The 27,047-nt window shown below is 42.4% G+C and overlaps 1 protein-coding gene across 1 annotated transcript; it reads left to right on the top strand.

Annotated features, from left to right (window-relative positions):
* The first annotated feature begins 5,429 nt into the window (after positions 1 to 5,429).
* LOC101155960 (kinesin-1 heavy chain) lies at positions 5,430 to 26,635 on the top strand. Its single transcript, XM_011485975.3, has 26 exons — positions 5,430 to 5,795; positions 10,708 to 10,795; positions 11,458 to 11,531; positions 11,617 to 11,721; positions 12,471 to 12,519; positions 12,761 to 12,816; positions 12,896 to 12,983; positions 13,075 to 13,199; positions 13,337 to 13,441; positions 15,485 to 15,630; positions 15,757 to 15,905; positions 15,983 to 16,170; positions 16,493 to 16,561; positions 18,468 to 18,674; positions 19,877 to 20,020; positions 20,107 to 20,298; positions 20,397 to 20,514; positions 20,749 to 20,804; positions 20,946 to 21,055; positions 21,243 to 21,344; positions 21,423 to 21,483; positions 22,280 to 22,351; positions 22,447 to 22,551; positions 22,663 to 22,879; positions 23,315 to 23,447; positions 24,323 to 26,635. Exons 1-26 carry the CDS (start codon positions 5,670 to 5,672, stop codon positions 24,324 to 24,326), a joined length of 2,889 nt encoding a protein of 962 aa, XP_011484277.1. The 5' UTR covers positions 5,430 to 5,669; the 3' UTR covers positions 24,327 to 26,635.
* The last annotated feature ends 412 nt before the right edge of the window (positions 26,636 to 27,047 follow it).

Raw genomic sequence — 27,047 nt, 5'->3', positions numbered from 1 at the left:
GAGCGCCGCCCCAGCCCAACCAGGAGAGCAGCCCCCCCGCCGCGCCGGGAGAACCCAACGCAGGGCCCCACCGGAGACGGACGCCCACAGCCCCAGACGAGCACCCCACCACCACCCAGGAGTTCCGGGCATCCCCCCGCCCCAACCCCAGGTACGAGCCAGGACCCCCCAAGGGAGACCCGCTCCGCGCTCCAGGCAGCCATCCGCCCGGCCCGCGGCTGGTCCAGGGAGGAGCGGGGCAGGGGCCCGCCGCCCCCGCCCAAGAGGGGGGGAACCCCGGGGAAAAAAAAAAGAGGGCCCACAAGGGGTGTTGTAAATATGGCCCGACCAGGCTCGGCCACAGTTGGAAATATGGCGGGGCCCAGCGCCCAGGAGCAAGGACCAGAACCCACCCCCCAGGGACACGAACACTCCCGGCTCAGATGTAATGTGAACCCCCCCGCCGCGCGGAGAGAGCACCGCCGGGCCCAGGAAGCCGGCACCCCGGGGACACGGCCGCCGTTGCAAAGGGGCCCGTACCCCCCACCAGGGAAGAGGCAGGGGACAGATGGTCCTAGGTCCCACCTTAGACATTTAGGGTCCCTTGGTGGGGAGGGTGAGGGGACGTCACTGTGAGTAATCAGGAGATGTCCCCTCAGTGCCCTACCCGCCAATTTTAACTGCACCCCCCTTAGCACACACACCCCTCCCCCCTCAATATATACATTCCAACATAAACACACACACATGCACACACACACCCTCTCAAACACACATACACGCACACACATTTTGCAAGGAAGGTGGGACCTAGGACCTTCTCACTCCCTTTTAAGCAATTAAGCAAACTATCTGACAATCATTATATTTAATGGATTAATATGTGTGTTATTATTGTACAAGTGCAAATAAGTAAATTTATGATTTTAAAAAATTACAGTGGTAAATGACAAATACTTATAGCGCTTTTCTACTTTCAAAGTGCTAAAAGCGTTTTACAGTCTCAGTCCCATTCACCCATACATTGATTCACTAATGGCGGCTCTGCTGCCAAACACTGACGCAAACTTGTAACCACCATGAGCAATGTGGGGCTCAGTGGGGGACAGGGCAGGAACAGAATCTGGGATCAGAAATCAACTGCTCTACAGCAGCACCACAATGTCAAGAAGATAGCATCTGTGATTTAATTATTGTTGTCTTTTTTTTTCTTTGGTTTTAGTGATGAAATTGCTTGTAATTAACCAATCTATCATTCCATCAATCAAAATATTCCCCTCTCAATATAGGCTTCATTGCTGTTGTGTAGAATTCAATGGTTGACCTTAGAGTATACAAATCTATGCTATCAGTGGGGTATTCCAGGCAGCATGTTTAAACTAGCCTGACTTTAAGCCTGAACTCTGGCTGAAATCCGCCTGAACTTGCTTACTCGGGGTATGTTGGTTCCAAAAGACCGGATATGAGTTAGCATAATTACGCTCCACTTGGTAACCCTGGGTTAATGCACGTGTACAGCAGGTACATAAAGACATTCTCAATAGATCACCGATTTCTGGAGTCACCATGGAAACGCATGGAGAAAAAAAGAGAGCGCTATACTTCAGTGAGACAGAGTCTGAGATTGTAATGACGGCGTATGAAGATTATACATCCATCAAAAAAGTAACACTGCTGCATCAGTAAAAAGAGTTTCTGCGTGTAGAAAAAGAACGGACAATATATATATATATATATATATATATATATATATATATATATATATATATATATATATATATATATATATATATATATATATATATATATATATAAAACTTATCCAATTTTGCCAACTCAAATGAATTACTTCTATTGGAAACAAGTAATTGAGTTAAATTTATTCAACGTACTTTCTTACGTCTATAAAACTCAAGAACTGTTTATACAACTCAAATTTACATATTTATCTTACTAATTGTCATATTACTCCAATTGAATTAATATTTTTTCCATCTTAATCAATTATAATTCTTGAACTCTCATAGGTTTAAGTTTGAGCCGGCAGATATTCTCATTTGCGTAACAATAAAAAGAACAAAGCTACATGTACAGAGTACACAAATTGATTTAGGAATTTTCCAACATTGTCATTACATCTCAATTTAGTAAGGTGCTATCCAAACTCATCATCCTCTTATGAGAGGCCGCCTGAGAGATAATTCAAACTTCATACTCACAGATACCATCATACTCTCACACACATACTACTACAGTCTTACTCACACAACAGTATACTCTCTCTCATATACTTCCATACTCTCTTGCTCACCTCTTATATAAATATTGGTGTACTCTCTCATAATTATTTATATATACTGTCTTATAAGCACAGTCATATCTTCTTGTATTTACATTCATATATGCTCACAGAGACTTCAATACTTTGACATGTTCCACAGTATCATTTTGCACATACAAACATAATTATGTAAAATGGAAGTGACAAAATAAATGTGAATGCAAAACAACATGATATGGCATGAGAAGAAGAAGAATTGCACATGTAAGAGAGTTTGATTGAAACGGAAGTTATTTTGATTAATTTCAGTCATGCTCTCCCACATATAGTACTATTGAGACAATTATAGTCTTTTAAACACCTTCCTAGCACTATTTAGAAAACTATGGAACATGCATAAGAGTATAATATAATTTGTAAGTAAAAAATAATTGTATTTGTAACAAAGAATAGTTGTGCGTATGCATGAATTTGATTTGCAGCTCAAACACTACCCTCTGTAAAAGAGTATAGTAGTGTTTGCATGAGAGTATGATTGTGCATATGAGAGTATACTGTTGTGTGAGTAAGACTATAGTGGTATGTGTGTGAGAGTATGATGGTATCTGTGAGTATGAAGTTTGAATTATCTCTCAGGCGGCCTCTCATTTCCTCTCCCTCCCTCTCACTCATGGTGCAGAAGCTTTAGCACAGTAGGACAAAATAACTCGGCAAAACACAGTAAAACAGTTAAACAACTTAACACATTTTGTCAAAAAGCCACACTTAAACCCAAATCCGTCCAGACAGGCAAAGGGAATGATATCCCAGAATCCCTTGCGGTGCCGCTCTAACAGCAGCACCAAAGTTAAACCTACTTAATTGAATTAATTTGAATGAAAGTAAAATAATTGTCTGAAAACTACGTGTTATTTTCAAGCGGACTTAACAAAAAAATGATTCATCTTAACTGAAGCAAATAATTAAGTTAGATCAAAGTAAAAAGTTTCTCTTTCCAACATCCATACGTGGTCTTATCACCTTCTCACGGTGGAAAAAGTATTATCTAAGCTTCTTCATCCACTAAATCATCTTCAAATGGACACGCCATGCTGCTTCACCTCTCTGAAAACAAACTAACCTTCAACTAAACCTGCTCCGGACCAGGTTATGTTCAGAGCATGAGTTGCTATGGCAACTTGACATACCCTGAAACATACCTCCATTTCTGGAACCGAAAGCTGAGGTTATCAACTTCCTTAGCCTTAAACTCACCGTGGGAGCTAGCATAACCTGCTTTCTGGAATACCCCCCTGATCATCTATAAATGTATAAATACCTACGTACATTGAGCTGCTGCCATGTGATTGGCTAATTAGAAGTCAATGAGCAGGTAGACAGGTGTACCTAATAAAGTAGCCTGTGAGTTTATACACTGCTACATTGACGGAGATTACTTTGCTGAACTCAATCTAAAAAAGCTTACTTTAGAAGATGTACTGTATAATGAGAATCCACTCTTGGGGAAAACATACAAGCCTTTTAATAATGAATAACATTTAGCTCCATTAAATTAAAAACGCATTAATCCTCCCAACCACATTACTACTATAGCACTTAAACGTTTTTTTAAGCAAAAAGAATTGGAAATATTTATGATACTAGGCTGTACATGAATTAATTTTAAAAAAAAGTTGGATTTTTTTACATGGGAGTTAATGGGGAACTATGTCCCTTTGAATCCAGCCTCCAGTGGCAGCTTGAGGAACTGCTTTCTTGATCTTTTTCTTTTTGAGGGAACAGAAGTTAAGAGCTTGGTGCATGCAGTAGACTGACCAGCAAATGAGGAGTTCTTTGGAAACTAGTCCTTCATTGAAATTCAGATAGACCTGTTAGCTCACAGTGGGACCACACCCTTCTGTGCTCTCTGTGAATGCACACAAGCTGCTGCAGCGTGTTTGTATTAGCACAACACTCAAACATGAAAGAGGATATCCTTTAGCTCTACAGTACAAGGGAGCGGCCCGCAGGCATGTCCAGCTAGTTTGAGTTTTTGTCCATTCTGGAATCTCTTGAATGAGCGTAGACATTTTATCTGAGAGATCTCACAGCTGCAGAATCCAGCGTGCTGTCCTGAGGACAGCTGAGTCACAGGCTACAGTTACTTCAGTGGACATCATCCTACTGGGTGTAACTATAACGCTTGTGTTTAAGATTTTCCTTAACGGAAACGTCCTACAGTGTGCCAGCCTTCATAGGGTCACTTAAGTTACCTAAATCATCTTTCTTCTTCATTCTGATGCTCAATTTGAACTGCAGCAGATCGTCTTGACCACGTCTACATGTCTGATGAGTTGCTTCCATGTGATTGGCTGATTAGGAATTTGCATTAATGAACAGCTGGACAGGTGTGCCTAATAAAGCAGCCAGTTAGTGTACACATTACATTTATTGAATGTCAGAGTATGCTACTATGGAAGCGATTATGTAGCATAAATAAAAAGCAAAGTCAAAACCAGAAACATAAATCAGAACTTAAGACTCTTGCAGGGTTAATATCTTTGAGTGTGTCTGATGTAATTAAAGGCATTTCAGTAAACATATCAATTTGTTTAAAATGTTTTTAACATCCTACCTGAACATTTACATGGACAAATAGCACCCATCTTTATAGACATTAATATGCTGAGTTTATCATCAGATTGCACTTTTTTTTAGAAGTTTTTCTAAAGGTGTTTTTCAGAACTCTCATGAATCTGTGATTTAAAATGCAGTTTATAACTATAAATACTTATTTTAAAAGTCGTTATTTTGAAATAAAGGCACACATTTACATTTCTCCAATCAGAGAAATGTTATGCTCTAACCTGAAACTCTTTGAAATGATAGTTTAATGGCCTCATTTTGTATTGTGTTGGGGTATAGTTTTTAGAATGTTTCTAGCATTAGTCGACAAATGGAAACATAATATTCTTTGATTTTTGGGTGCATTTCTGGAGTAAAATAAAAGACGATAGTTTGAATGAGTCCAGAAAAGCCTGCCTAAATGACTCAGTGATGATCTAAAGTTCCTAAGGCGCTGTAAAGCATGTGTTTGGGCGGAGGATGCGACTCGGTTCGCGGTCAGGTTCCGTTTGGTGTTTTTGCTGCTGATTACTGAGGGAGCGCCCTCGCCATGACGTCACCGTGATCCACATCCACGGAGGGGTGAGGCAGCAGACCGTCGCTGAACCACCGGTATCATGGCTTCCTAAACCACCGGGAGGACACCCAGGATTTTTGTTGAATGACAGACTGATTGTCACCCTTTTCAGACCCTGACTTCGGGACAGAGGGGCTCGGCCTCCCTTTCCCTCGCACGGCCGCCCCCGGGACTCGATATCTGTTCATTTTTAGCGGTGAATTTCCATTCTTACGCGGTCGAACGAAGATGGCCGACCCGGCGGAGTGCACGATTAAAGTGATGTGCCGATTCAGGCCTCTGAACAGCTCCGAGGTCACCAGAGGCGACAGATACATTCCCAAGTTTCAAGGGGAGGACACTGTCGTTATTGCGGTGAGTTATTGGCCGTGAGGAGCTTCGGTTCCCTGTCAGTCCGAGCCCTCTGGCACAGTCAGCTGTACGCCATTTTTGATTGTCTGGTAGCCGTTAGCATCTTAGCTGGCTAGCTAATGTTAGCAGGGCTGACCTGTTCACCGCTGGCCCTAAAGCTGCTGCCAACTGCTGGTGTCACCTAATATGTAGCATGTATCTTTGAAAAAGGAATGTGTAATGGTCTATGAAATTCATCACATTTCCTTTCTGATGCCCTTTCCACCTGCTGTTCTTCCTGGGGGGGGAAAAAATCCCTATTTTGGTGGAGTTGTCCGGTCGCGGCTAAGCTGTCATCAACAAAGCCGCAAACAGAGACTGGTACAGCTTAAAGTGTCGCCCAAAAACCCGCCTGTCAGTCTGCCAACTTTGTGCTGCCATTTCATCGTGATATAGAAAGTTGTACGCGGACTGTGCATTTATTGTCGTAAAGCTATAAATTAGGAGCAGTTAATGACAGCACAAAGCGTAAGCCTGTCACTAGCTAGCGCGCTGTTGGCTGCCACTAACAGGCTGGGCCAGCTGGGCTGTGATACTTAGCCTATGATCGGGCTTAACCATGCTAAAGGCAGCTAACTGACCAGCCTGCAGGAGAACCTGTGTATTATTCAAATATTATATTATCGGGGCAATGCTTTAATTAGGAAAAGGAAGCAGCTTTATGTAAACAAGAGATTCTGTGTAAATAAAACGTGGGCTTGTTTTATCACTTAATAATGGTCAACTAATTTAAAGGAAGCTACTTTGTTTTCCACTGTGTGTTCATTAAAGAGTTACATTTTAACAGTGTATTTAGTCTTCTATGAGTAGTAAAGGGGTCTAAGAAAGTGTTGGGTGTTGACACATTTTACTCCAACAGTCCAGAATAGTCTTTAGATTTATTTATTTTTTATTATCATACAAACGACTTATAAGATTCAAGATCAACTTTGTTAATCCCTGAAGGGAAATTTAGTTATAAAACACATTCATCTTTAATTCTTTATCACACATTTTGTCATAAGAGACCTTTGCACAAACTAACCTTCTATATGTGTAGCAATTTTCACAAATCTTAGTTTGTTCTTTAGAGCTTGTAACACATCATGGGTGTGAATGCACGCCATAAAAAATGGTTAAACGTTACTTGCAGCTAACTGTCTTTCAATGCGAACTTTGAAATCTTAAAGTCAAAGAAGCTTTATAGTCAATTATTTAACAGACCAGGGATGGAAATTACATTGTTCTCTATACAACACAATACATTTTTTAAAATGTGTAAATGCAGATTGTAGTACTCCACAGAGCTTTCTATTTGCTCTGTGCCAGAGTGTAGTGTAGTCCATATTAAACATAGTGGTTTCCTGGCTAGCTCGGTCAGCTTTGAGCCTTTGGCTAAAAGCAGGCAAACTGTCCATGTCATGAAGGCGTGGCCATGCCCAGTTCTGTCATCATGCTGAAATACCACTTCACTTTGCGAGGGACACCAAATGTTTCAAGCCTGCTGTTGCATCTGCTGGGAGAAGGCCTGTTAACGGTACCCATAAGCAGCAACAGCAGTATGGGCCTTTGGGTAATCCTCTTGTTTTCTGTCTTGGTTACCAGCTGTTAGACCAATCAGAGCAGCCCGTTGCTCGGATACTGAGCAGTCTATGTGGGTGGGGAAGGTAATTATGATGATGATGTAGTTTGTTTTGCTGATGGTTTTTGCGAGCTGAAGCGACTTTACTTGGCTGATATTTTTTAACCGTTATGACAATTTGTTTGGTGTAGATTCTAAGAAGCGAGCAGGTCTCAGGACCAGCGACTTTGTCAAGACACGTCTCTAGCTTGTCTTTTGTTCAGAGCAATGTGACGCTCCTTTTTACATTTGGGATTATCCATATAGTTTGTTACCAAGAAAACCTTTGCAGAACACGTACTCAACCATGTCATTCTCCAGATAAAAGGAAGCAGAAACCTCCAGATAGGCTGGCATGAGCATTTGTATCAAGATCCATTTACCAACCCAGCTTTGCCAGTGATGTGAGTGAGAAGCAGGTGAATAATTCATTGGTCTTTACACTTCAAGATCAGATCGTTTCCAGTTGCCTTTTTTTCATCTTTCATACATTTACAAACGATGCTTGCTGAGGAATGCAGCGATCATCTTTTCTGCATTTTGCAGAGAGCCATCCATCTTCTCAACCCGTTTTTGTCCCTTTTGGGGTCATGGGCTGCCGGAGCCTTACCTGACTGAAGAGTGTGAGAGATAAAAGGAAGGAAAAGGATTAAAGAGATCAGAGTCACACTTGTAATCTGAAACACCTGCTATTCTTTTCTCTTTTTACTGCCGGCATCAGCAAGAAAATACAGAAAGAACAAAACCTGGGTGTTCATACTTTTTAAAAGAAAAATCAACATTAAATTTCTTGCGTAGTACAACAAAAAATGTGTACACTGCAAAAATAGGCCCCCTAGAAACAAGTAAAACTTTCTTCAAATCTGAAAGATTTTCTTAAATATGCAAAAAAAAAAAATCTTCCATCGAGGTAAGAAAAATAATCTTACCAAGAATTGTTATTTTACAAAAAGAATTCTTGACACTGACATACACACCGGGCATTTGAGGTATGTGCTAAACTCAAGAATGCACTAAACGCATGTTCTTGAACAGCCCGTGGTTGCGTAGGCCATGGTGTTCACACTGGACAAGCAGAGAGGTGCTTCTTCCTCTTTTTCTACTCTTCACCCGCGCATGTCTGCCACCTCCAGTTGGAGGAGGTGTGGGGCCAAAGGTCAAAGTGATGCAAATCTCGTCAATCTTGTTTCAGATTTTTTTTCTTTTCACAACTCGATAAATGAAAGACTTGATGTTATATCATTAATTTCATTCATCTCTCTTTCGTGATCAATGTTCAAATGGTTTTTACTTCTGTGGATTAAAAGGGATGTCATGCATACATCACTACCAGACCTAAGTCCCTGATTGGTCAAAGTTCGGCCTGGTTTAACTTACAGTGCGCGTTCAGTGGCCGTACATTTTCTGCATAGAGCCCGAAAATGGTCATAGAAAGTTGCATAACTATCCATGAGAAATGTGCCCTAAATGTGTGTTTACATAGACTAGCTGAGGTCAGAGTGAATGTAGCCTAAAACATGTTTTCTTAACCTAAGATTATTTTGCTATTGAAAAAATTTGTTTAGAAGTTTTTTTTATTTTTTTTTTATTTTTTAAAGGGGACTTTCTTAAGATTTAGACAATGCTCATTTTTAATGACTGTAGTGTCTATATGGTGTACTGGGGCAGTGTCTATTAAAGCCACGGAGAGGAGGGAGTATGAGTGAGCCCTGATGGACACGACAGGAATAAATCTCCTTGTAATTGCAATTTCAGCCAGTAATGTAATTAGGCAGAAGTGTAAGTAACAAAAGCAGAAGCAACGGAGGCTTTAAGCTTGCCATTGTTTGCTAGCTGAACCCGGCAGCAGTGGTGGGTTTTCTGTGCTTCTTTTCTGGACAGGATTAATTGCCTGGATGTATTGATCTGTCATAAACTCCAGATGTCTCTGTCACGTATGGATGGGACTGTGACAACAGAATATGGATAGGTGTGGAGTTGTTGGGGGGATTTTTTTAGTTTTAGTTAACTGAATAATTCCAGTAGTGGGAAACATACCGTTGTTACCTGTCTGTGACAAACATGTGGTTTAACCTTCAGTGTTCACATGTGTGACTGGCTCTACACCAGCAAGCTCTAATCAGAGACCCCTTCAAGGTGACAGCAGCTGTTTCTCCACATTCTTGGCTTGTCCAGCAATTTAACTGGAGTGGGGACTCGTGTAATACATCACAGGAGCTCCACCCTTTAGAGCGGAGAGGAAAAGAGGCAGCTGGGACTGAAAACACTCCCAAACACAGCATTCTATCTCAACTTCAGAGCTGCCTGTAACACCACTTTGATCGCCTGGCACTTTGCCATCCTAATTCCAGGTCATTGATTACTGTCACTGGAATTGTGCTTTGACGTTTTGACGACTGGTTTGTTTTAGTGTATTCTCGTATAGTTTGATAAAAGTGAGAAGGTTCAACGATAAGGGTTTGGTGAGGCGTGTTGTGTGGAGAAAGTTCCTCCTGTTGATGTCAACATTCATGCAAGCCTTTTATCTGAGGTTCATGATGGCCTAGTTCTGCTGCATCACTACAATGAGCGCTCAAAAACAACAGTGCTTTAACTTACTTAGTCTGGATCTTCAAGCAGCTATAGCATGTAACTATTAACTGGGAGTTTTATTTTGAAAAGGTTCAGGGCGCACGCTCAATGTCTGAATTGCCCCACTGCTACTAAAGCTTTCAGATGCACTGCATTGTGGTCTATATTTACCAATGGATTGAGCAGTGATGCACACTAGTGTTTCACAGAGATACATTTCTAGGGCACAGCAGTTTGGAATAGTAGATTCATACCCGGAAAATATGGCGAATGCCCCTATGTAGTGCACTAAGTATTCAATCTGCTTTTCCAGGTTTCTTTTTTATTTATTGCATTTTCTGCTTTATCTGCATTGAAACGAGGTGAACCCTCTTAATCACATAAACAGATATCATTTTTAGAGAGCTTTCCTCTGACTTGTACACAGTCTTACTGGCATAAAGCTCCATGCTTTTAGGGTTCTGCACACCCACTTGTTGGTTTTGTTCCCAGAAATCTGTGACCCTCCATGGGGTTGCTGAGGCATGTCTGCAAAAAACCCTAAATGTTGTCAGTTCCTGCTGTTCCATGCATGTGCACCTTTTTAAACCCCCAAATCAATATCGTTAATCTGAAGGGCATATTGATTGATTTATTCTTATTCCTTTAGTTTTCTGATTTATTTTGACCTAAGCCTTACTGACATTTTCATTCTTTGTTTTCCAGGGTAAACCTTACATGTTTGACAGAGTCTTTCAATCAAGCACAACACAAGAGCAAGTGTACAACGCCTGCGCCCAGAAGATTGTAAAAGGTACGTTTTATTTATTTACATGTCATTGTGGTTATGGCCCAAACTCAAGATTTCCAGTCAGACTCCGATCATCTTGTGATCTATCGTAAAAGTGGTCTTTCAATTATGATGAGACTGTTTTTAGCCAAAATCCAAAAACCTGTGTCATTTTCTAGAACATAGTTTCTGCAGAGCGGCAGGAGTTCATGAGAAATTCACCTCTGAGTTATGACTAGACTTGGTAACAGCGTCCCTACTACCCATCTGTTTACGTGCTTCGTGCTAGCTTACCACAACAATGGTGAGCGGTAGCAGTAGCTCTTAAAACCTCGGCTGCATTGATCTACAAACATTTTTACAGTTTGTATTTAGTTGAACTTTGTGTTAGTGCAAATTTCCAAAGATGTTAAGATAAAATAGTTTTTGTTAAATACAAAATCGTCCAGCTTTACTTCTATGTCACAGCTACAAGCTTTTTCAAATGACGTATTGGCTGCTCCGGATTCTCAACAATTTGAATAAAGAAACGCTCAAATACATTGTTCTTTTTTACATTTTTCCCCTACTGTTTCACAAGAACATGTTAAAAACACCAAAAAACATGATTTTCATCGGAGTGGGGCTTTAAATATTAAAAAAAATATATAAATATAGTGTTGAAATGTCCTTCTGCTGCTTTCTAGATGTTCTTGAGGGATACAATGGAACGATCTTTGCCTATGGGCAGACATCATCTGGAAAAACACACACCATGGAGGTGAGGACAACCCTGTGAAGTTGAGGGGTTTTCTGAGTTGTTGACCAAAAAAGGAAATGACATTTTTTCTGTTGTTTGTTTGCAGGGAAATCTCCATGACACAGATTCAATGGGGATCATCCCCAGAATAGTTCAAGATATCTTCAACTACATCTATTCCATGGATGAAAACCTGGAGTTTCATATCAAAGTAAGAAATCCAAAAGTGAAGTGATTTCATCAAATCCTTCAGTGTGGTTTAAAATGTAACATCAACGTCTTCAGTTTTATGAACCTGAGTTTAATACTTAATGTTTAGGATCTAAACAGTAGAGTTTAACTGATATTTTTGGTGTTGGAAATCATTGCCTCACTTGCCCTTTTTTTTAAAAACGTTTTTACCGTCTCTTAACCCAAATGCTCCTGTGTGTAAAGACCGGCTCCATTCTGCTGAGTCATGCTTCCTGTCTTTTCTTTGTAGCTCGGGCTTCACTTTTATGGCATTTCAAATACTTAAATATAGAATTCTCATTCATGAAAACACCGTGCACCCGTGGACAACATATAGTTTATGTCCTTTTGTTCTTGTTAAGATTTACATTTCAGAAAATACTTTATTTATTATGTCTTTGGTTAAAGTTATTTCCATACAACTTGTGATTCAAATGGAAAAGTAGACCTTTCATTTAAAGAAAAAAATGAATTTGTCACATTAAGAATTAAAAGCTTATTTGATTTTTTTTGTCTGGAAAAACACAGTAAGTCAATTTAAAGGGGAAATAGATGTATGAATTGTTTTTTTTATTAATATTTTTACCCATCCTTACTGATGAAAAGAGCTTAAAGCTGTTAAAGATGAGGGCTGTGTGTGATGAAAAACAGGTTATTCTATTCTTTTTTTATTTTGTAAATATATACCTTTTTCTGTTAGATAATGTGTTGTTGTTTTTCCAATCCTAGGTTTCCTATTTTGAAATTTACTTAGACAAGATCAGAGATCTTCTGGATGGTAAGTAACAGTGTTGGTATTCATTTCTCAAGAAGCTGAAAAGCATAAAGAGAAGAGAAAGAAGAAGAAGAAAAAGAAAACCTCCATCAGAAATAATGTTCATTTTTAAAGCGTTAGAGCACTGGGAGCTCATTTTTTCAAGTGTCTTAATCATAGAAAATGTCAGGACCATGTCTTAGTCCCCCTATTCAGAATTGATATGAAGCTTTTTCCTGATGTTTGTATTCACTTCTGTTTCCAGTGTCTAAGACCAATTTATCAGTGCACGAAGACAAGAACAGAGTACCCTACGTGAAGGTGAGAGCTCAGATTAGTCACAGGAATCTGCCATAACCTGCTCCAGAAGTTGACTCGTGTCCTGCTTCTGTCTTGAAAGGGCTGCACTGAAAGATTTGTCTGCAGCCCAGAGGAGGTCATGGACACCATTGATGAAGGCAAATCCAACAGACACGTCGCTGTCACGAGTACGCCGCCGCCATCATTTTCCTTTGCAACGATTGTTGTGGTTTTTAGAGGGATGCATTGAGACCAAATGTTTGTTTTTCTAATCTTCAGACATGAATGAGCACAGCTCCAGGAGTCACAGCATCTTCCTGATAAACGTCAAACAGGAGAACACTCAGACAGAACAGAAGCTCAGTGGAAAACTCTACCTGGTGGATCTTGCTGGTAGTGAAAAGGTAAAGTGACAATCCCTGTATGTCTAGAAGAATCATTCATTTATTCCTCTCCAGCTGGGGTTTTGTCACTTATTGCTGCAAGGCAGTGGCAGGTCCTTGGTCCATGTTGACCTTGGGTTGACCTTTGTCCCTTCTAGGTCAGTAAAACGGGTGCTGAGGGAGCCGTTCTGGATGAGGCAAAGAACATCAACAAGTCCCTGTCCTCCCTGGGAAACGTCATCTCGGCGCTTGCTGAAGGAACGGTTCGTAGTTTCTCTTAAGTTCTGTGGAATTCTGATTTTTTTATGGGGTGCTTGCTAGCTCTGCTTATTCTCCTTTTCTATGTTTGGGGAATTCTTCTGGAAAACTAAAGTATTTCTCCAACACTGAAGGAAAGCACAGTCATTTAAAACATATGTTCAGACGTTTTTCTACCATTTTTTTCTACATGGGAAGGAACTCCACCACGTCTCTGCTAAATAAGATCCTTTTCTTTTGCTTTAGGCTAATCATAAAAACCAGAAAAGGGAAAGACATGTTTTTTTATTATTAAGAGTTGCTAGCTATTATAGTTTTCATATTTCTTTGAGATGTACAAGGATGACCATTTTCCTTGTAGATCAATATAAGACATATATAATAAGAATAATGACAAAATAGCTGCATAATAAGAGGTGCAGAGGGTACTAACGTTTAAAGAAAGTTGAATTTCTTGTTTTGAATTGTTAAAACGGCCTAAATGTCAAACTTAAGCTCCTACAGACTCAAATGAGCCCTAATCTGTTTTTTGGCTGGGTTATCTACCTTATCACCACAATAAGCATTGTCCTGCTGCTTTATGCCGGGATTGCACCCACACTCAACAAAAGCCACTGTGTTTAATGACCCACTGCTGTTAATACAGCAAACAGAAGAGAAGTCTGTTCTTTCCTCACTTTCACAGCCTTGAGCTCGGTGTGCATGATGAAAATCAACACCCCCCCTAAGTTATCTCAGAGTGACGCTTTCATTTTCAGTCGTCTACGGGGCCTTTGTGCTGCAAAAATAACTTTGCTTGGAGAGATTCTGTGCTCAGACTTTTCATGCTGATTTCACTTTGATCAAGTGTTTGTTTGTTCGATGGCTCATCCGCTCCGTAAACAACCGGCGGCAGACAGACGGCTGCTCGTGTATTCATGGTGGTTCCAAACAGATGAGTGGTTATCCACCACTGAAGCCATGGCTCAGAGGGAGGGGTGGCAGCCTGCTGCTGATCATATATCGTTCCATCAGTTTTCCTGAAGAACTGAGTGGATCTTAGTTGGTATTTCCCATTAACCCTTTAAAGACCCACTCCAATGAAAATCATGTTTTTGGGCTCCTTAACATCTACCTGTAGTGTTTTTCTGATGATGGAGGATGTATATATAAAGGAAATTCAAATTCAAATTGCATTCCTGAATATTTCTTTATTCAAATTATGTTGAATCAGGAGCAGACAGAAAAATGCAGTGGGAAACAGTTTGTTGTTATGTATAAATCACAATCGGCGGCCCACAAGCTCCCTGCTCCGCTCCGTTCAGATGCATCCACTTGCAAACCAACAGATCCATTAATATCTTTGTTTTCCTCGTCCGACGTGGTATCTGGCGCAGAACTGTACGGCTGGATAGTTCTGATAGTAGTTTGCCATTTTTGTTGCACCGGTAAAGTTAGGTTGATGTTGGGAGAGGCTGTAAGCTAGCGGGAGAGAGTGTAAAGGTAGGGTTGATGGGAAATGAGCAGAAGCTTACTTTCGCGTCAACGGTCTCCGCAGTCTCTGAGACGAATTTCTAATGAGCTACTGCTGCTCTGCAGAAATAATTTTCTAGAAAACGACACGCCCCCCCCCCCCCCCCCCCCCCCCATTTTGGCTAAAAACGGCATCATTATGATGTTATATATGTTTATATATAACATCATATAAATCATCATGTAACCGCGGCTTATGGTGTCGACTCGCAACGTGGCGGGGGCGTGGCATCACGATGGTGTCTCTCCATCGGGATGTCACTCACCCATCACGATGGACGATGGTATCGTCCATCGGCACAACCCTAATCAGAAACACTGCAAAAAACAATCTAATTGTCTCTCCATCCCTCACACCACCACTGTGACTAGTGTAAAGTGTTGCTTTCCTCACTTTTTGGAGTCTGTTGGAATTACGCCAATAGCTCTAATGATCAAAGACTTGCAGCACTTCAAAGACGGTTTGTTATTTTCTGTTGCCAGTGTTAAAGGGTTAAGAAATTCACCACTTTTCTTTATTCAACATACTTCTTTAGGCCTACATCCCTTACCGAGACAGTAAGATGACCCGAATCCTTCAGGACTCGCTGGGTGGTAACTGTCGAACCACCATCGTCATCTGCTGCTCCCCTTCCTCCTACAACGAAGCAGAAACCAAATCCACGCTGATGTTCGGACAAAGGTCAGTAGCAGAAAACCTCGCTATGAATGAGCTGGATGGGAAAGGCAAAGACCAACAAGTTAAAGGTTTTCTGTTAAGGGATGAAAAGATGATGATATTAAAAGAACTTTTCCTTCTCCCACCCAGAGCAAAGACCATCAAGAACACGGTGACTGTGAACATTGAGCTGACAGCAGAGCAGTGGAAGCAGAAGTATGAGCGGGAGAAGGAGAAGAATAAGACGCTGAGAAACACCGTCACCTGGTTGGAGAATGAGCTCAACCGCTGGAGGAACGGTCCGTCCATCTACTGATCTCCATGAACGCCGTGATTACATCCACTCAAGTCATGGAAAATACGCTTCTGTCCACAGGTGAGAGTGTTCCCGTGGAGGAGCAGTTTGACAAAGAGAAGGCCAACGCCGAGGTGTTGGCGCTGGACAACATACTCAACGACAAGTCGGCCTCGACACCCAACGTGCCCGGCGTCCGCCTGACGGATGTGGAGAAGGAAAAGTGCGAGGTGGAACTGGCAAAGCTCTACAAGCAGCTGGATGATAAGGTGAGGAAGAGCTCAAAATGAGGCTTCTTCACTTCTTCACAGGTGTGGCTCAGAATCCTGCAGATCTTCAAATCTCTGTCGGCAGATGCAGAGATTATCTTCTAGATTTCTATCAGTAAAGGTTAATCCGAAAATGTCTCCCTCTGTTCAGGCCTGGTAAACAGACAGGGAAGGTTAAAGCTGAAGTCATGTTTTTATTAATCATATTTGTGAAATTAGTTGATTTAAAAACAATTTTTGACTATCCATTTTGACTACTGTGGCCATCGTCTAACAACTGCTCTTTGCTAATTCAGCTTTGCGGCTCTTCTTGCTTTCAAAGGATGAAGAAATCAACCAGCAGAGCCAGCTGGCTGAGAAGCTGAAGCAGCAGATGCTGGATCAGGAGGAGGTGGGTACTGCAGGTCTAACAGGTGGGAGGAGGCGCAGGTGCAGAGGGAGGTCATGGTGTTTGCTGCTCCACAGCTGGGAGGACAGATGTTCTGGGGGTTCTACCGTTTTACATACAGTGGTGTGACTGTTTGAAGTGAGCTTCAGTTGGAGGTTTCACTGCAAAATACTGAAGTCATTTCATTTTGTTTCAGAGTTAAAAAAAATCAATACTGAATTAATTGAATTTGCATTAAAAACACAATTGTTTGGGTTATGACAACCCCTTACGTAACCAGGGATTTAAACTGAAAAAGACTTAAGTTTAACGAATAAAACTAAGATTTCTGTTAAATGAAAACCAACTGAAAATATGTTTCCCCTTAAAATATGCAAATTATTTAAAAAACCGTGGATACATAATGAATCAATGTCGTTTTTCAAGTAAAGATTATAGCAATATCATTTGTCATCTTTTTTGGTGATTTTATCTTCAAGCAAGCTGCACATTTGCACCACAAATAACCCAGTGTGAAGTAAAACATGCTGAAATAATGCTTTTATGCAAGACTCCACTCAGTAGAATCAAAATATATTAATGCCTTTAGTGTTGATATATAAAATCTAGACAATTCATCCTATAAAAGAGAGACAAATGGATAAAAAGAATTTACATCACAGAATTTTTTTGAGGGACTAGTTTAGAGTTATTGGAATTAAGGCACGTCTGTTTGAGATGAAGATCTCTGCAAACACTACAAAAATCTGCCAAAAACGCCTTAAAGATTTTCCCCATAGTTGTGCATTCCAAAAACACAGCCTGTAGAAACCAGGTAGAGTCAACAAACTGATGATACTGCATCACTGCAGCCTTAGTTTTGTCCAACATCAAGAAAACAACAACTAAAGAAGTTCACTTCAGTTCAGACTTTGTTGGCATGGTGCCAGAAGGTTAAAGTCCCGTTACAGACATCTACCGTATCTGTTACGACCATAGGGCGCACCAGATTATAGGGCACGGTCTAAGTTACAGGGATTTTTCAGTCTGACACATACAAAAGGCGCACCGGGTGTTAAGGCACGGGCACGTTAACGCCCCGTTCAGACCCTCAGAACCTCCAGAGTGGGTTAATAAAAGAACGGGTCTCTGTTCTTTCAGAGAAAACCTTTTTTTTTTTTAAATGCTGTTCTCCCTAACTGGGCAGCACAAACTGAATGCACATCACAGACTCACTTGTGCTCAGCGCCTGACCCCCCTCCTTGTTGTTCATGCGGGTGCGTCTGTTTCCCTCCTTCCTACACGCACTAGCAAAGACACGGCTTAAGCACACACACAAACACTCAGTGTGTGTTTAAAAATGCAGCAGGAGCAAATAAGAGTTTTTTTTATTTTCAAAACGGCATCAAAAATCCATCATCAACCTGTGTAGCTGCAGTTTGAACAGGACTTCAGCCATTTTGTTAACAATGTGGTGGGGACCCGAGACTTAGCCCCGCCCATGGCCACTAAGACTTATGGGAAGTGTTGATTCCCACACCATGAGTTAGGGAGCTGTGAAGAGAAGTAACCCTCGTGTTGTTACAGTTTGGTCAAAGCAAACAGGTTGTTGTTCTGCACACAGGTGTTGGTGAACTGTTCCTCTGCTCATCCACACCTCGGTGAACCTGTTAAGATTTGGGACATAGGCGGAGGACTGGCAGCTCACTATTTCAACCAGTTCTATAACAGTTTCAGTCTCATTAGCTGCATTAAGAGTTATGCTGCAATTGGCTCATACTGTTCTCCCCCTTCCTCATGCTGCCTTTATCTACGCTCCCCAACTACACATCAGCCTCATAGGGGCCCCCTTCTGTTTGGAAAAAAATAAAGACTTTGAAGTGGGCCTTATAGTGGTGAAAATACAGTAATCATTACATCTACATTGCAGCTCTTGGCCTCCTCCCGACGTGATCACGAGAACCTCCAGGCCGAGCTGAATCGCCTGCAGGCAGAGAACGAGGCCTCAAAGGAGGAGGTGAAGGAGGTGTTGCAGGCTCTGGAGGAGCTGGCTGTCAACTACGACCAGAAGAGCCAGGAGGTGGAGGATAAGACCAAGGAGTTTGAGACCATCAGTGAGGAGCTCAGCCAGAAGTCGGTGAGTCGGGACCAACATCTCCACAAAAGAGTCTTCCTCTGAGTTTGAACCTCCCACCATAGATTCTATGAAAGAAAACCTCCCACCTGCCGAGCTTTGTTCAGACTCTTTAGTGATGGATGAGGCTTTTAACAAACTAGTTTGGTTTGTTTGTTTTGTCTTTCAATCTGGCGTGGACGCATTCATTGTTTAGTTTTGTCTGTTTTGGCGCCTGCTCTCCTTCCTGCTGTACCCGGTCCTCTCTAGAAATATTTCTGCTGGAACGCATCTGTGAAACCAAGCAGAACTCAAACGGTCAACCGCAGCCCTGACCAACTATTGGAAGCTATGGGTGCGTGTCTGTGTTAAAGTCATTTGAGGTCATGTTGGATAACACACCTGTAACGTGACAAACGCCCAGCTGGTGCGTTTGTTTGTTTTAAATCACCAAACTCTTGGTTTCAGCCACAGACATCTTCAAGTGTGACGATAGAAATCGTCCTAGAAGTTAGAGAATGTGGAGGTTTACAAAGTTTAACTTCGAAGAGTCATGTGAGCCTGGACTGATCCCTCCCCCTCACGTTAGAAGCAGGAAGTACCCACTGGTTCCAAGAAGCCAAAATCCCAGAGGATTCTATAGAGAAATAAACAGCTGTTACTCATTCTGTGTGTCAGAACAACCATTCTTGCTCTTTTACGTTTAAAAAAACAATTTTCTTGATTTTCACGATATTTCTTTATTGCATGTTATTCAACTATTAAACTGGCCAATCAGATGCCTCAATAGAAGCGTGGGGGGGCCCAGCTGGCCCCCATGTCCAACGCTTGACAGATTCTCCCAAACCCTTGGATTTCCAACAAGCTCACTCCTGATTGGTGACAGTAGTTGCCATAGAAGCATTGATTGAGACCAAGTGGGACCAATCGCTGCTTACCAACCTCATCTGGCCCCCGATGGTGGCGTTCACTTCACAGAAAACGGAGCCAGAAGTAAGCCGTTTTCTCTGGGTGATGTAATGCTCGCTCATTTCAGTTCTTCTACAGTTTTATCATTAAAAACACTCAATACTGGGGAAGATTACAGCTCTGTCTGTCACTCACTCTGCTGCTTGTGTATTGTATCGTCTGGGAATTATTATTATTTTTCGCTGTCGCTGTTCCAAAATCCAGCTGTCAGGGATCCCGTTTTCTGGGTGGCTAACGACATCTTCCTCTCCTCACAGTCCATCCTGTCATCTCTGGATTCTGAGCTCCAGAAGCTCAAAGAAATGTCCAACCACCAGAAGAAAAGGGTGACAGAAATGATGTCCTCCCTGCTCAAAGACTTGGCAGAGATCGGCATTGCAGTAGGCAGCAATGACATTAAGGTGCATTTTCCCCTCCTTCTATTCAAACTTCTCCTTTTTCATTCCTTCTTTCCGACTTTAATAACATTTCTCCTCTTTTCTTTCAGCAACATGAGGGAGGCAGCGGCCTGATAGACGAGGAGTTCACCGTGGCCCGTCTGTACATCAGCAAGATGAAGTCGGAGGTGAAGACGATGGCGAAACGCTGCAAACAGCTGGAAAGCATCCAGTCAGAAAGCAACAAGAAGATGGATGAGAATGAGAAAGAGCTGGCTGCCTGTCAGCTGCGCATCTCCCAGGTAACTCCAGTGTGACAACAGAAACCTTTTTGTTCTGCCACCCTCAAACTCATCAAAGACGGTACGAAGCACGAAACGTTTCCTGTTTTTCAACACAGCATGAGGCTAAGATCAAGTCCCTGACGGAGTACCTGCAGAACGTGGAGCAGAAGAAGAGGCAGCTGGAGGAGAACGTAGACTCTCTGAATGAGGAGCTTGTGAAGCTCAGTGCTCAGGGTAAGAAGCTGCTCCAGACGGATGCAGCTCACTTCTGTGGGATATTTAAATGAAACAAAAATGGCAATTAATGTTTTCAAAAAATATCTACTTCATTATTTCTTCCTTAACTTTCACTGAAAAGTGAGTCCATAAGGGGGTGCATATTTTGCTTATTATTCAATTTATAATTACCCACTTTTTTTACATTTGATGATTATGTAAGTCACTAATGACAATCCTGTTTCCGTGCAGAGAAAGTTCACGCTATGGAGAAGGAAAATGAGATCCAGACGGCCAATGAGGTTAAGGTACGCTCATGTCCAAGTTTAGATCACAAACCTGCAGCTTTCTGTCCTTCACTGAATATTTCTGCTTAGTTTACCCTCACTAAACTCCAGTTTTTATTGCAAATATTTGACTTAATATTTCCTGAATGAAAATGTGTTCAGGAAGCCGTGGAGAAGCAGATCTACTCCCACCGTGAAGCTCACCAGAAGCAGATCAGCAGCCTGAGAGATGAGCTGGACAACAAAGAGAAACTGATCACTGAGCTGCAGGAGTAAGAGCTGAGAATCTGCTGCTACGCCTGATTTCAAATTATCGTTACATTTATGTACAAAGCAGCTCAAATCTTAGAAGAGTTGGAAGTTTTAGCCAGCATTAGTTTAACTACAGCACAGAGAACATATGATCTGGATCTAAATACGTTAGACTACTTTGTTATTGACTGCATCTGTTTGCTCAAGCTTGAACCAGAAGATCATGCTGGAGCAGGAGAGGCTCAGGGTGGAGCACGAGAAACTCAAATCCACAGACCAGGAGAAGAGTCGCAAGCTGCACGAGCTCACGTATGTTTCAGGCATGAACACGTGTGCTGGCCTGCATTCTGATTACTGCTGCTTATGACCGCCGTTTGTGTTGCTCAGGGTGATGCAGGACAGGAGGGAGCAGGCCAGACAGGACCTGAAGGGTCTGGAAGAGACTGTGGTGAGTTCATCAAAGGAGGCTCAAACACCGTTCTGAATCCCTTTGGAATAATTGCCATAAGAACCTTGTCTTCTTTAAAATACAATTGTGTATTTTTAGACAGACCAAGTGGACCGCAGAATCCATTTCTGAGGTTTTTCTGTTACACTGATGTCACCATGGGTTCTCATTGGTTAAAGACCCACTGATCATCTTTGGATCAAGTATCAAAGCGGCTCCCAGTGGTCTTTTGATTAGGATTTGTGCAATTTTTAGCCAAATTAAAAAAAAAACCTGTGACTGTGATTTTCTAGGACATAGTTTCTGCAGCACGGCAGGACTGCATTAGTAGCCCCGCCCCTCCTTCCCGTCATCCATAACTCAGAGCTCTCTCTTCACTCTGACATGACAGTGCAGGACATGTAGAACAGGGAATTATGCACCAAAGTCACTTTATTCCACTTCAGTTGACAACTTCTGATATATCTTCAGTCTAAAATACTATGTTTATGTAGAAATAACTGAATAAAACTACACAATAAGAGTAGAGAAATGGCTTTGTTGTGTGAATTCATATTTTTTTGTAGTAATACATAATTAGAACAAATAAGGCGTTTGACCTAATATGTAGATAGAAACCTTTATTTCACCAGGCAAAACATTAAGAACAATTTTTGTGTCCTCTAACATGAGAGAATTGCCACATAAACATATTCAAAACACCGAATGGACTATTTTTTTTATCATTGTGGGTCTTTAACTTGCACAAATAATGTTGCCTTATCATTGAAAATGGCACTTTTTGCTCACATTTCAGGCCAAGGAGCTGCAGACTTTACACAACCTGAGGAAACTCTTTGTTCAGGACCTGGCAACCAGAGTCAAGAAGGTGAAGCCCCTTTTCATTTGTATTTGTGAGACTATAAAAAGCGGATTGTAGGATTTTCAGAAGGATTAATGTGTGGCTGAACTCTTCTGCTGCAGAGTGCTGAGATGGACTCAGACGACACGGGTGGCAGTGCAGCCCAGAAACAGAAAATCTCCTTTCTTGAGAACAATCTTGAGCAGCTCACCAAAGTTCACAAACAGGTTAGACATTCTTTTGCAATACTAGTTCCTCCCATTTCCTGCTGATTAGCTGATGTTTCATTCTCCTGCAAATGCGTGTTGGACATGGGTGCTGTGGTTTTCCCCCCACAGCTGGTTCGTGATAATGCAGACCTTCGCTGTGAGCTTCCTAAACTGGAAAAGCGCCTTCGTGCTACGGCTGAGCGGGTCAAGGCCCTGGAATCTGCACTGAAGGAGGCCAAGGAGAACGCCGCCCGCGACCGCAAGCGCTACCAGCAGGAGGTGGACCGCATCAAGGAGGCTGTCAGGGCCAAGAACATGGCCAGGAGGGGGCATTCGGCTCAGATTGGTTAGTAAAGACGGAGAAGCACATTGGATGACGTGAGGGATAAAGCCCGTTAGTTTTTGATAATGGACACCTCGTTGGGCATTATCCCATTTATGCCATGGTCACTTACAAAATAAATAAGTATTAAATAAAGTATTAGTACTTTAATCTTGTTATTTTTAACATTTAAATTGTTTTCATAAGAAGTAAACTAACTGGTACATGGAGTTGTGAATTGTCATGGTAAAGGTTTTGTATCTGATGCTTCACTCCTCAAGTTCATTTCTGATAATGGAGACTTCCTAAGGCATCAGCGCTTCATTATTGTAAACCCTGCAGCCAATCAGAACCGTGTTTACCCAGACAATGATAGAAAAAGGCCTGTTTTTTCCCATAAATGCAGTCTAAACCTTTCTGTGACTAAAAAGCCTCCCCCCCTTCTCTTTTTGTCTTTAGCTAAGCCCATCCGGCCCGGCCAGCAGCCTGTAGCGTCTCCCACCCACCCCAACCTCAACCGCAGCGGAGGAGGCTTCTACCAGAACAGTCAGACGGTGTCTATCAGAGGAGGAGGCAGCAAGCCTGACAAGAAGTGAGCTCAAACGCTGTTTTTCAACAAATACTTGCTGTATTATAAGGCGCTCCGTCAATGAATGGGTATTTTTAAACTTCTGTCATGTATGATGGGCACTAGGCGAGACTAAAGAGTCTGAGATAAGTCAGTCAGTCTTTACTCACTGTGTTCACCGTACCGGTAACTCTAGAACTTGTAACACGCTGCACATCAGCCACGTTAGCATATTTACAATATCTGTAACTCCCAGCCTTAAAGGCAACCTGTAAAAAAACACAACAGACTAATACTGCTAAAACACACGTTACTGTGACTACGCTAACTCCCAACCTTGCTGGTAACACACACACAAAGACACACAATCCCAAACCGCTACAATTCAAGGGTGTCCAAATCCAGGCCTGGAGGGCCGGCCTCCTGCTGGTTTTCCAGAAACCCTGCCTCATCTGCTGCTGATTACCTGGATCAGGTGTGTTTAGCCAATAAGGAGCTTCAATGGCAGGTTGGTTGGAAAGCATTTAGGACACTGGCCCTTGAGGCCTGGAATTGGACATCCCCTGCTACATGTTAGCCACATTAGCGTGGCTAACATGTAGCATCAGTGAGCACAACACGGGTTCATTCATATATGAGGCGCACTGTTGATTTTTGGAAAACAAACAGAAAAAGGCTTCTACCGTAAGGGAGCATTCTAGTGTAGAAGATGCAGTATTATGTTCTGGGGGGGCAGCCGTTGTGTTTGCCTCGGTCTGGGACGGGTTTGATCCTCCTGGCAAGTTTAGCTTCTGTTGAGTTAGCGGAGTGACTCCAAAGGCTGTTGGCTTTACTCAAGCCAGCTAGTCTGAGTGACAGCAGATGAGGAGATGTTTGACTCTTTCTGTCTTTGTCTGCAGCTGAGGAGCAGCGGGACAAAAGAACCCCTCCACCACCACAGAAGCCAACACCCCCCGCCCCGCCCTCCCTGTTCGGCTGCCCGCCCAGGCGACCTGTCATTCCATTTAACAGGCTCCGCGTCGCAGCTTTGGAGCCATGAAGGAGATTCTGGATTATAAATAAATGTGTATAAATATTCCCAACCTGTACAGCTCCAGCCTCCACACTCCCTCACCCTCCACCTCTTCTCATCATGAAGTCTTTTTCTCATATGGAATATAATAATAACAATAATATTAATTACAAAAGGCTATTTTAATTTACAAAGAATATTCTTCTCCTCCTTCTTGACTGAACCAAACGCAGTCTTGAGCGCAGCCCTCGGCGAGTGAAACCATGTAACGGTTTCAGCTTTTGTTTGTTTGTTTGTTTGCACAGCCCGTCGTCATCGGTCATCTTTGTGCGAGTAGTTCTGCTCTGTGCCAAGCTGAATGTAATCATAACCAGATCTGAAGAAAATGTACGCAGAGAAAGAGACCAAAAACCCTGGAGATGCTGCCAAAGGCGGCTAAACTCTGTAGGCTTACCTCTGTACATGTCATGGTCTTGGTTGTCAACCACACTTTTCTCTGGATAGATTTTACATGCTTCTTAAAGAAAAAAAAATGCAAAAAAAGATAGTTTTGATTTGACTAGATGGCATTGAGCACTACTGTTGTTTCTGGTGTTGTACAGATGTAAGATCGGCTTTGCTCCTCTGCTGGAATAGCTGGAAAGAAACGGCGGCGGAGCGGCTGAAGGAGTGCGAGGGTCTACTGTAGATGTATTTATCTAAATACCTGTGGAGGCCAATTGTTTAAGTTAAATTAAGAGATCTACTCGTTGGTGTCAGGAAGAAGTGAAGATTGTAGGAGGAAGAAAGAGAACAGAATGATCCGGTAACACTTCCACCTTTTAGCTCCGATGCTACATAGACTGTTTTACTGATATCAGTGGGTGAAGGATGCTATTTATTTTTCTCTGCACATGGGAGCACTAAAACCACAGGCGTTTAGACTGTGATGGGGCACACACACACACACACACACGCACACGCACACTCATCCTGTCACTCACTCTGTCCTGGACCTGACATGAATTCTGTAAGGGGGGGCCTCGCTTCTCATTCGTCTCCTCCACACCGTCTTGTTGAGTTTGGTAGATTTGTAATGCTGGGTTTTCTGTTCTGTATATTTTGGGTTTTTTTTGGGTGGGGGTGTGGAGTCGGACCCTCGCTGCTGACCTGACAGTCAGAGAGCAGGGTCTAAAATTGCACAGTCATTTTCTGTCATGGAGGTGGGGGGTGCGGGATTTCCTGTTTTTTTGTCTATTACCACCACATCCATTTTTGTTGCCCTGTGAAGCCCCCGGTGCATTGGAAGAACTGTTGTTGTGATTGTACCCCCAGCATGAGAACACTAACATCCTGTGCTAGTGCAATAATACTGTAAAAGACACTGGAAGTCAGTGGAGCGGCAGGTGTGATCGGGCTGTGTGCCACACCTCTGTTTGTTTGTGTCACGCTGGATTTTCTCATGAAAGCCTTCTGGTTTATTCTGAAGAGCTGAAAGACGATGCAGAAGCGTCTAGTAGAGAAAAAACGACCACCTGGGTGGACGGTCCAGCTTAAAGATGCAGCGTTGGCAAAAGAACGAGGAGGAGGTTTTCGACTGTTGTGCCCAGATCCAGCATGGAGAAGGAAAGAGGATGTCAGACTCTAGGCTGTCATCGCACACAACCAAACGTGGGTTTGTTGGCTCCATGTCTTCACTATGTCTGCACTCCAGAAAATAAAACCCTCCAAATATGGCTGCTTGTGATTAGAGGTCACCAGAGTTTCTAGAGCCGTGTGGAGCCAAACGGTGATCAGCGGCTCCACCTTGGCGTCGGTGACGGCAGCGTTTGGCGTCTATCTAGGCTTCTGTATGTGTAACTAGATTAGCTGAGACTTTGCAGCGTGGACCTCAACATGTTGATGCTTTGACCTTCCACCAAAACTGGATGTGAAATGTGGAGGAGGAGATGACAAAAACAAAGATTACTTTTGGTGTTTACCTGAATAAAATGTTGTGTTAATTCTAAATTAAAAACAAAAGTGTAGCCACTTTTTTTATTACTGTGTAATAGTTGGTCGATTTTTAACGGGGGTTCTGTCGGTGGACAAAGGGACTGGATCATTCCTGGAGAACTGGGGCACAAGTAGCAGGGCTCTGACGGAGGCGGGAGCTTCATGAGATCAGTTCTGGATTGACTGCTTGATGTACATGTATGTGTGATTAAATATGAGGAAACTCTGGTGTGTGTGTGTGTGTGTGTGTGCGTGCGCTCATTTGAGTCTCACCACGTCTGTGCTTCACCGCCGCTCCGTCAGGTAAACCATCAACGGTTGGTCAGAAAATGAAAATGACAGAAACAGCTGGAGGATCATGAAGACGATGAGACTGAACTTGTTTTCCCAGAATGCACTGAGACAGTCCTATCAATTCATGCTCAGTTCAAATTTCACACAGGAAAGCAGGCTGACTGCCTTGCTCAGAGGCAAACCATCAACCTCAGACTTTTGCCTGTATGAAACCCATTTTTTATAGTTGGTCATCTGATATCCATGTGCATCCTTTTAGCTAGCGGTATCAACGATTCGTTTAATTTGTGTTTGCCGATACGATTCAGTGGAGTTTGGTTCATTTTGAACGATCCGATTCGCTG

Source organism: Oryzias latipes, chromosome 17, assembly GCF_002234675.1.
Source record: "Oryzias latipes chromosome 17, ASM223467v1".
NCBI classification, from domain to species: Eukaryota; Metazoa; Chordata; class Actinopteri; order Beloniformes; family Adrianichthyidae; genus Oryzias; species Oryzias latipes.
This window is presented reverse-complemented; position numbering and strand designations above follow the sequence as displayed.

Bases quoted from the DNA above. Each gene is read 5' to 3' on its own strand.
- LOC101155960 (XM_011485975.3), top strand. From the start codon at position 5,670: ATGGCCGACCCGGCGGAGTGCACGATTAAAGTGATGTGCCGATTCAGG. The intron at 11,532-11,616 runs GTGAGGACAACC...GTTTGTTTGCAG, and splicing joins GAAAAACACACACCATGGAG to GGAAATCTCCATGACACAGA. The intron at 22,352-22,446 runs GTGAAGCCCCTT...CTTCTGCTGCAG, and splicing joins TGGCAACCAGAGTCAAGAAG to AGTGCTGAGATGGACTCAGA.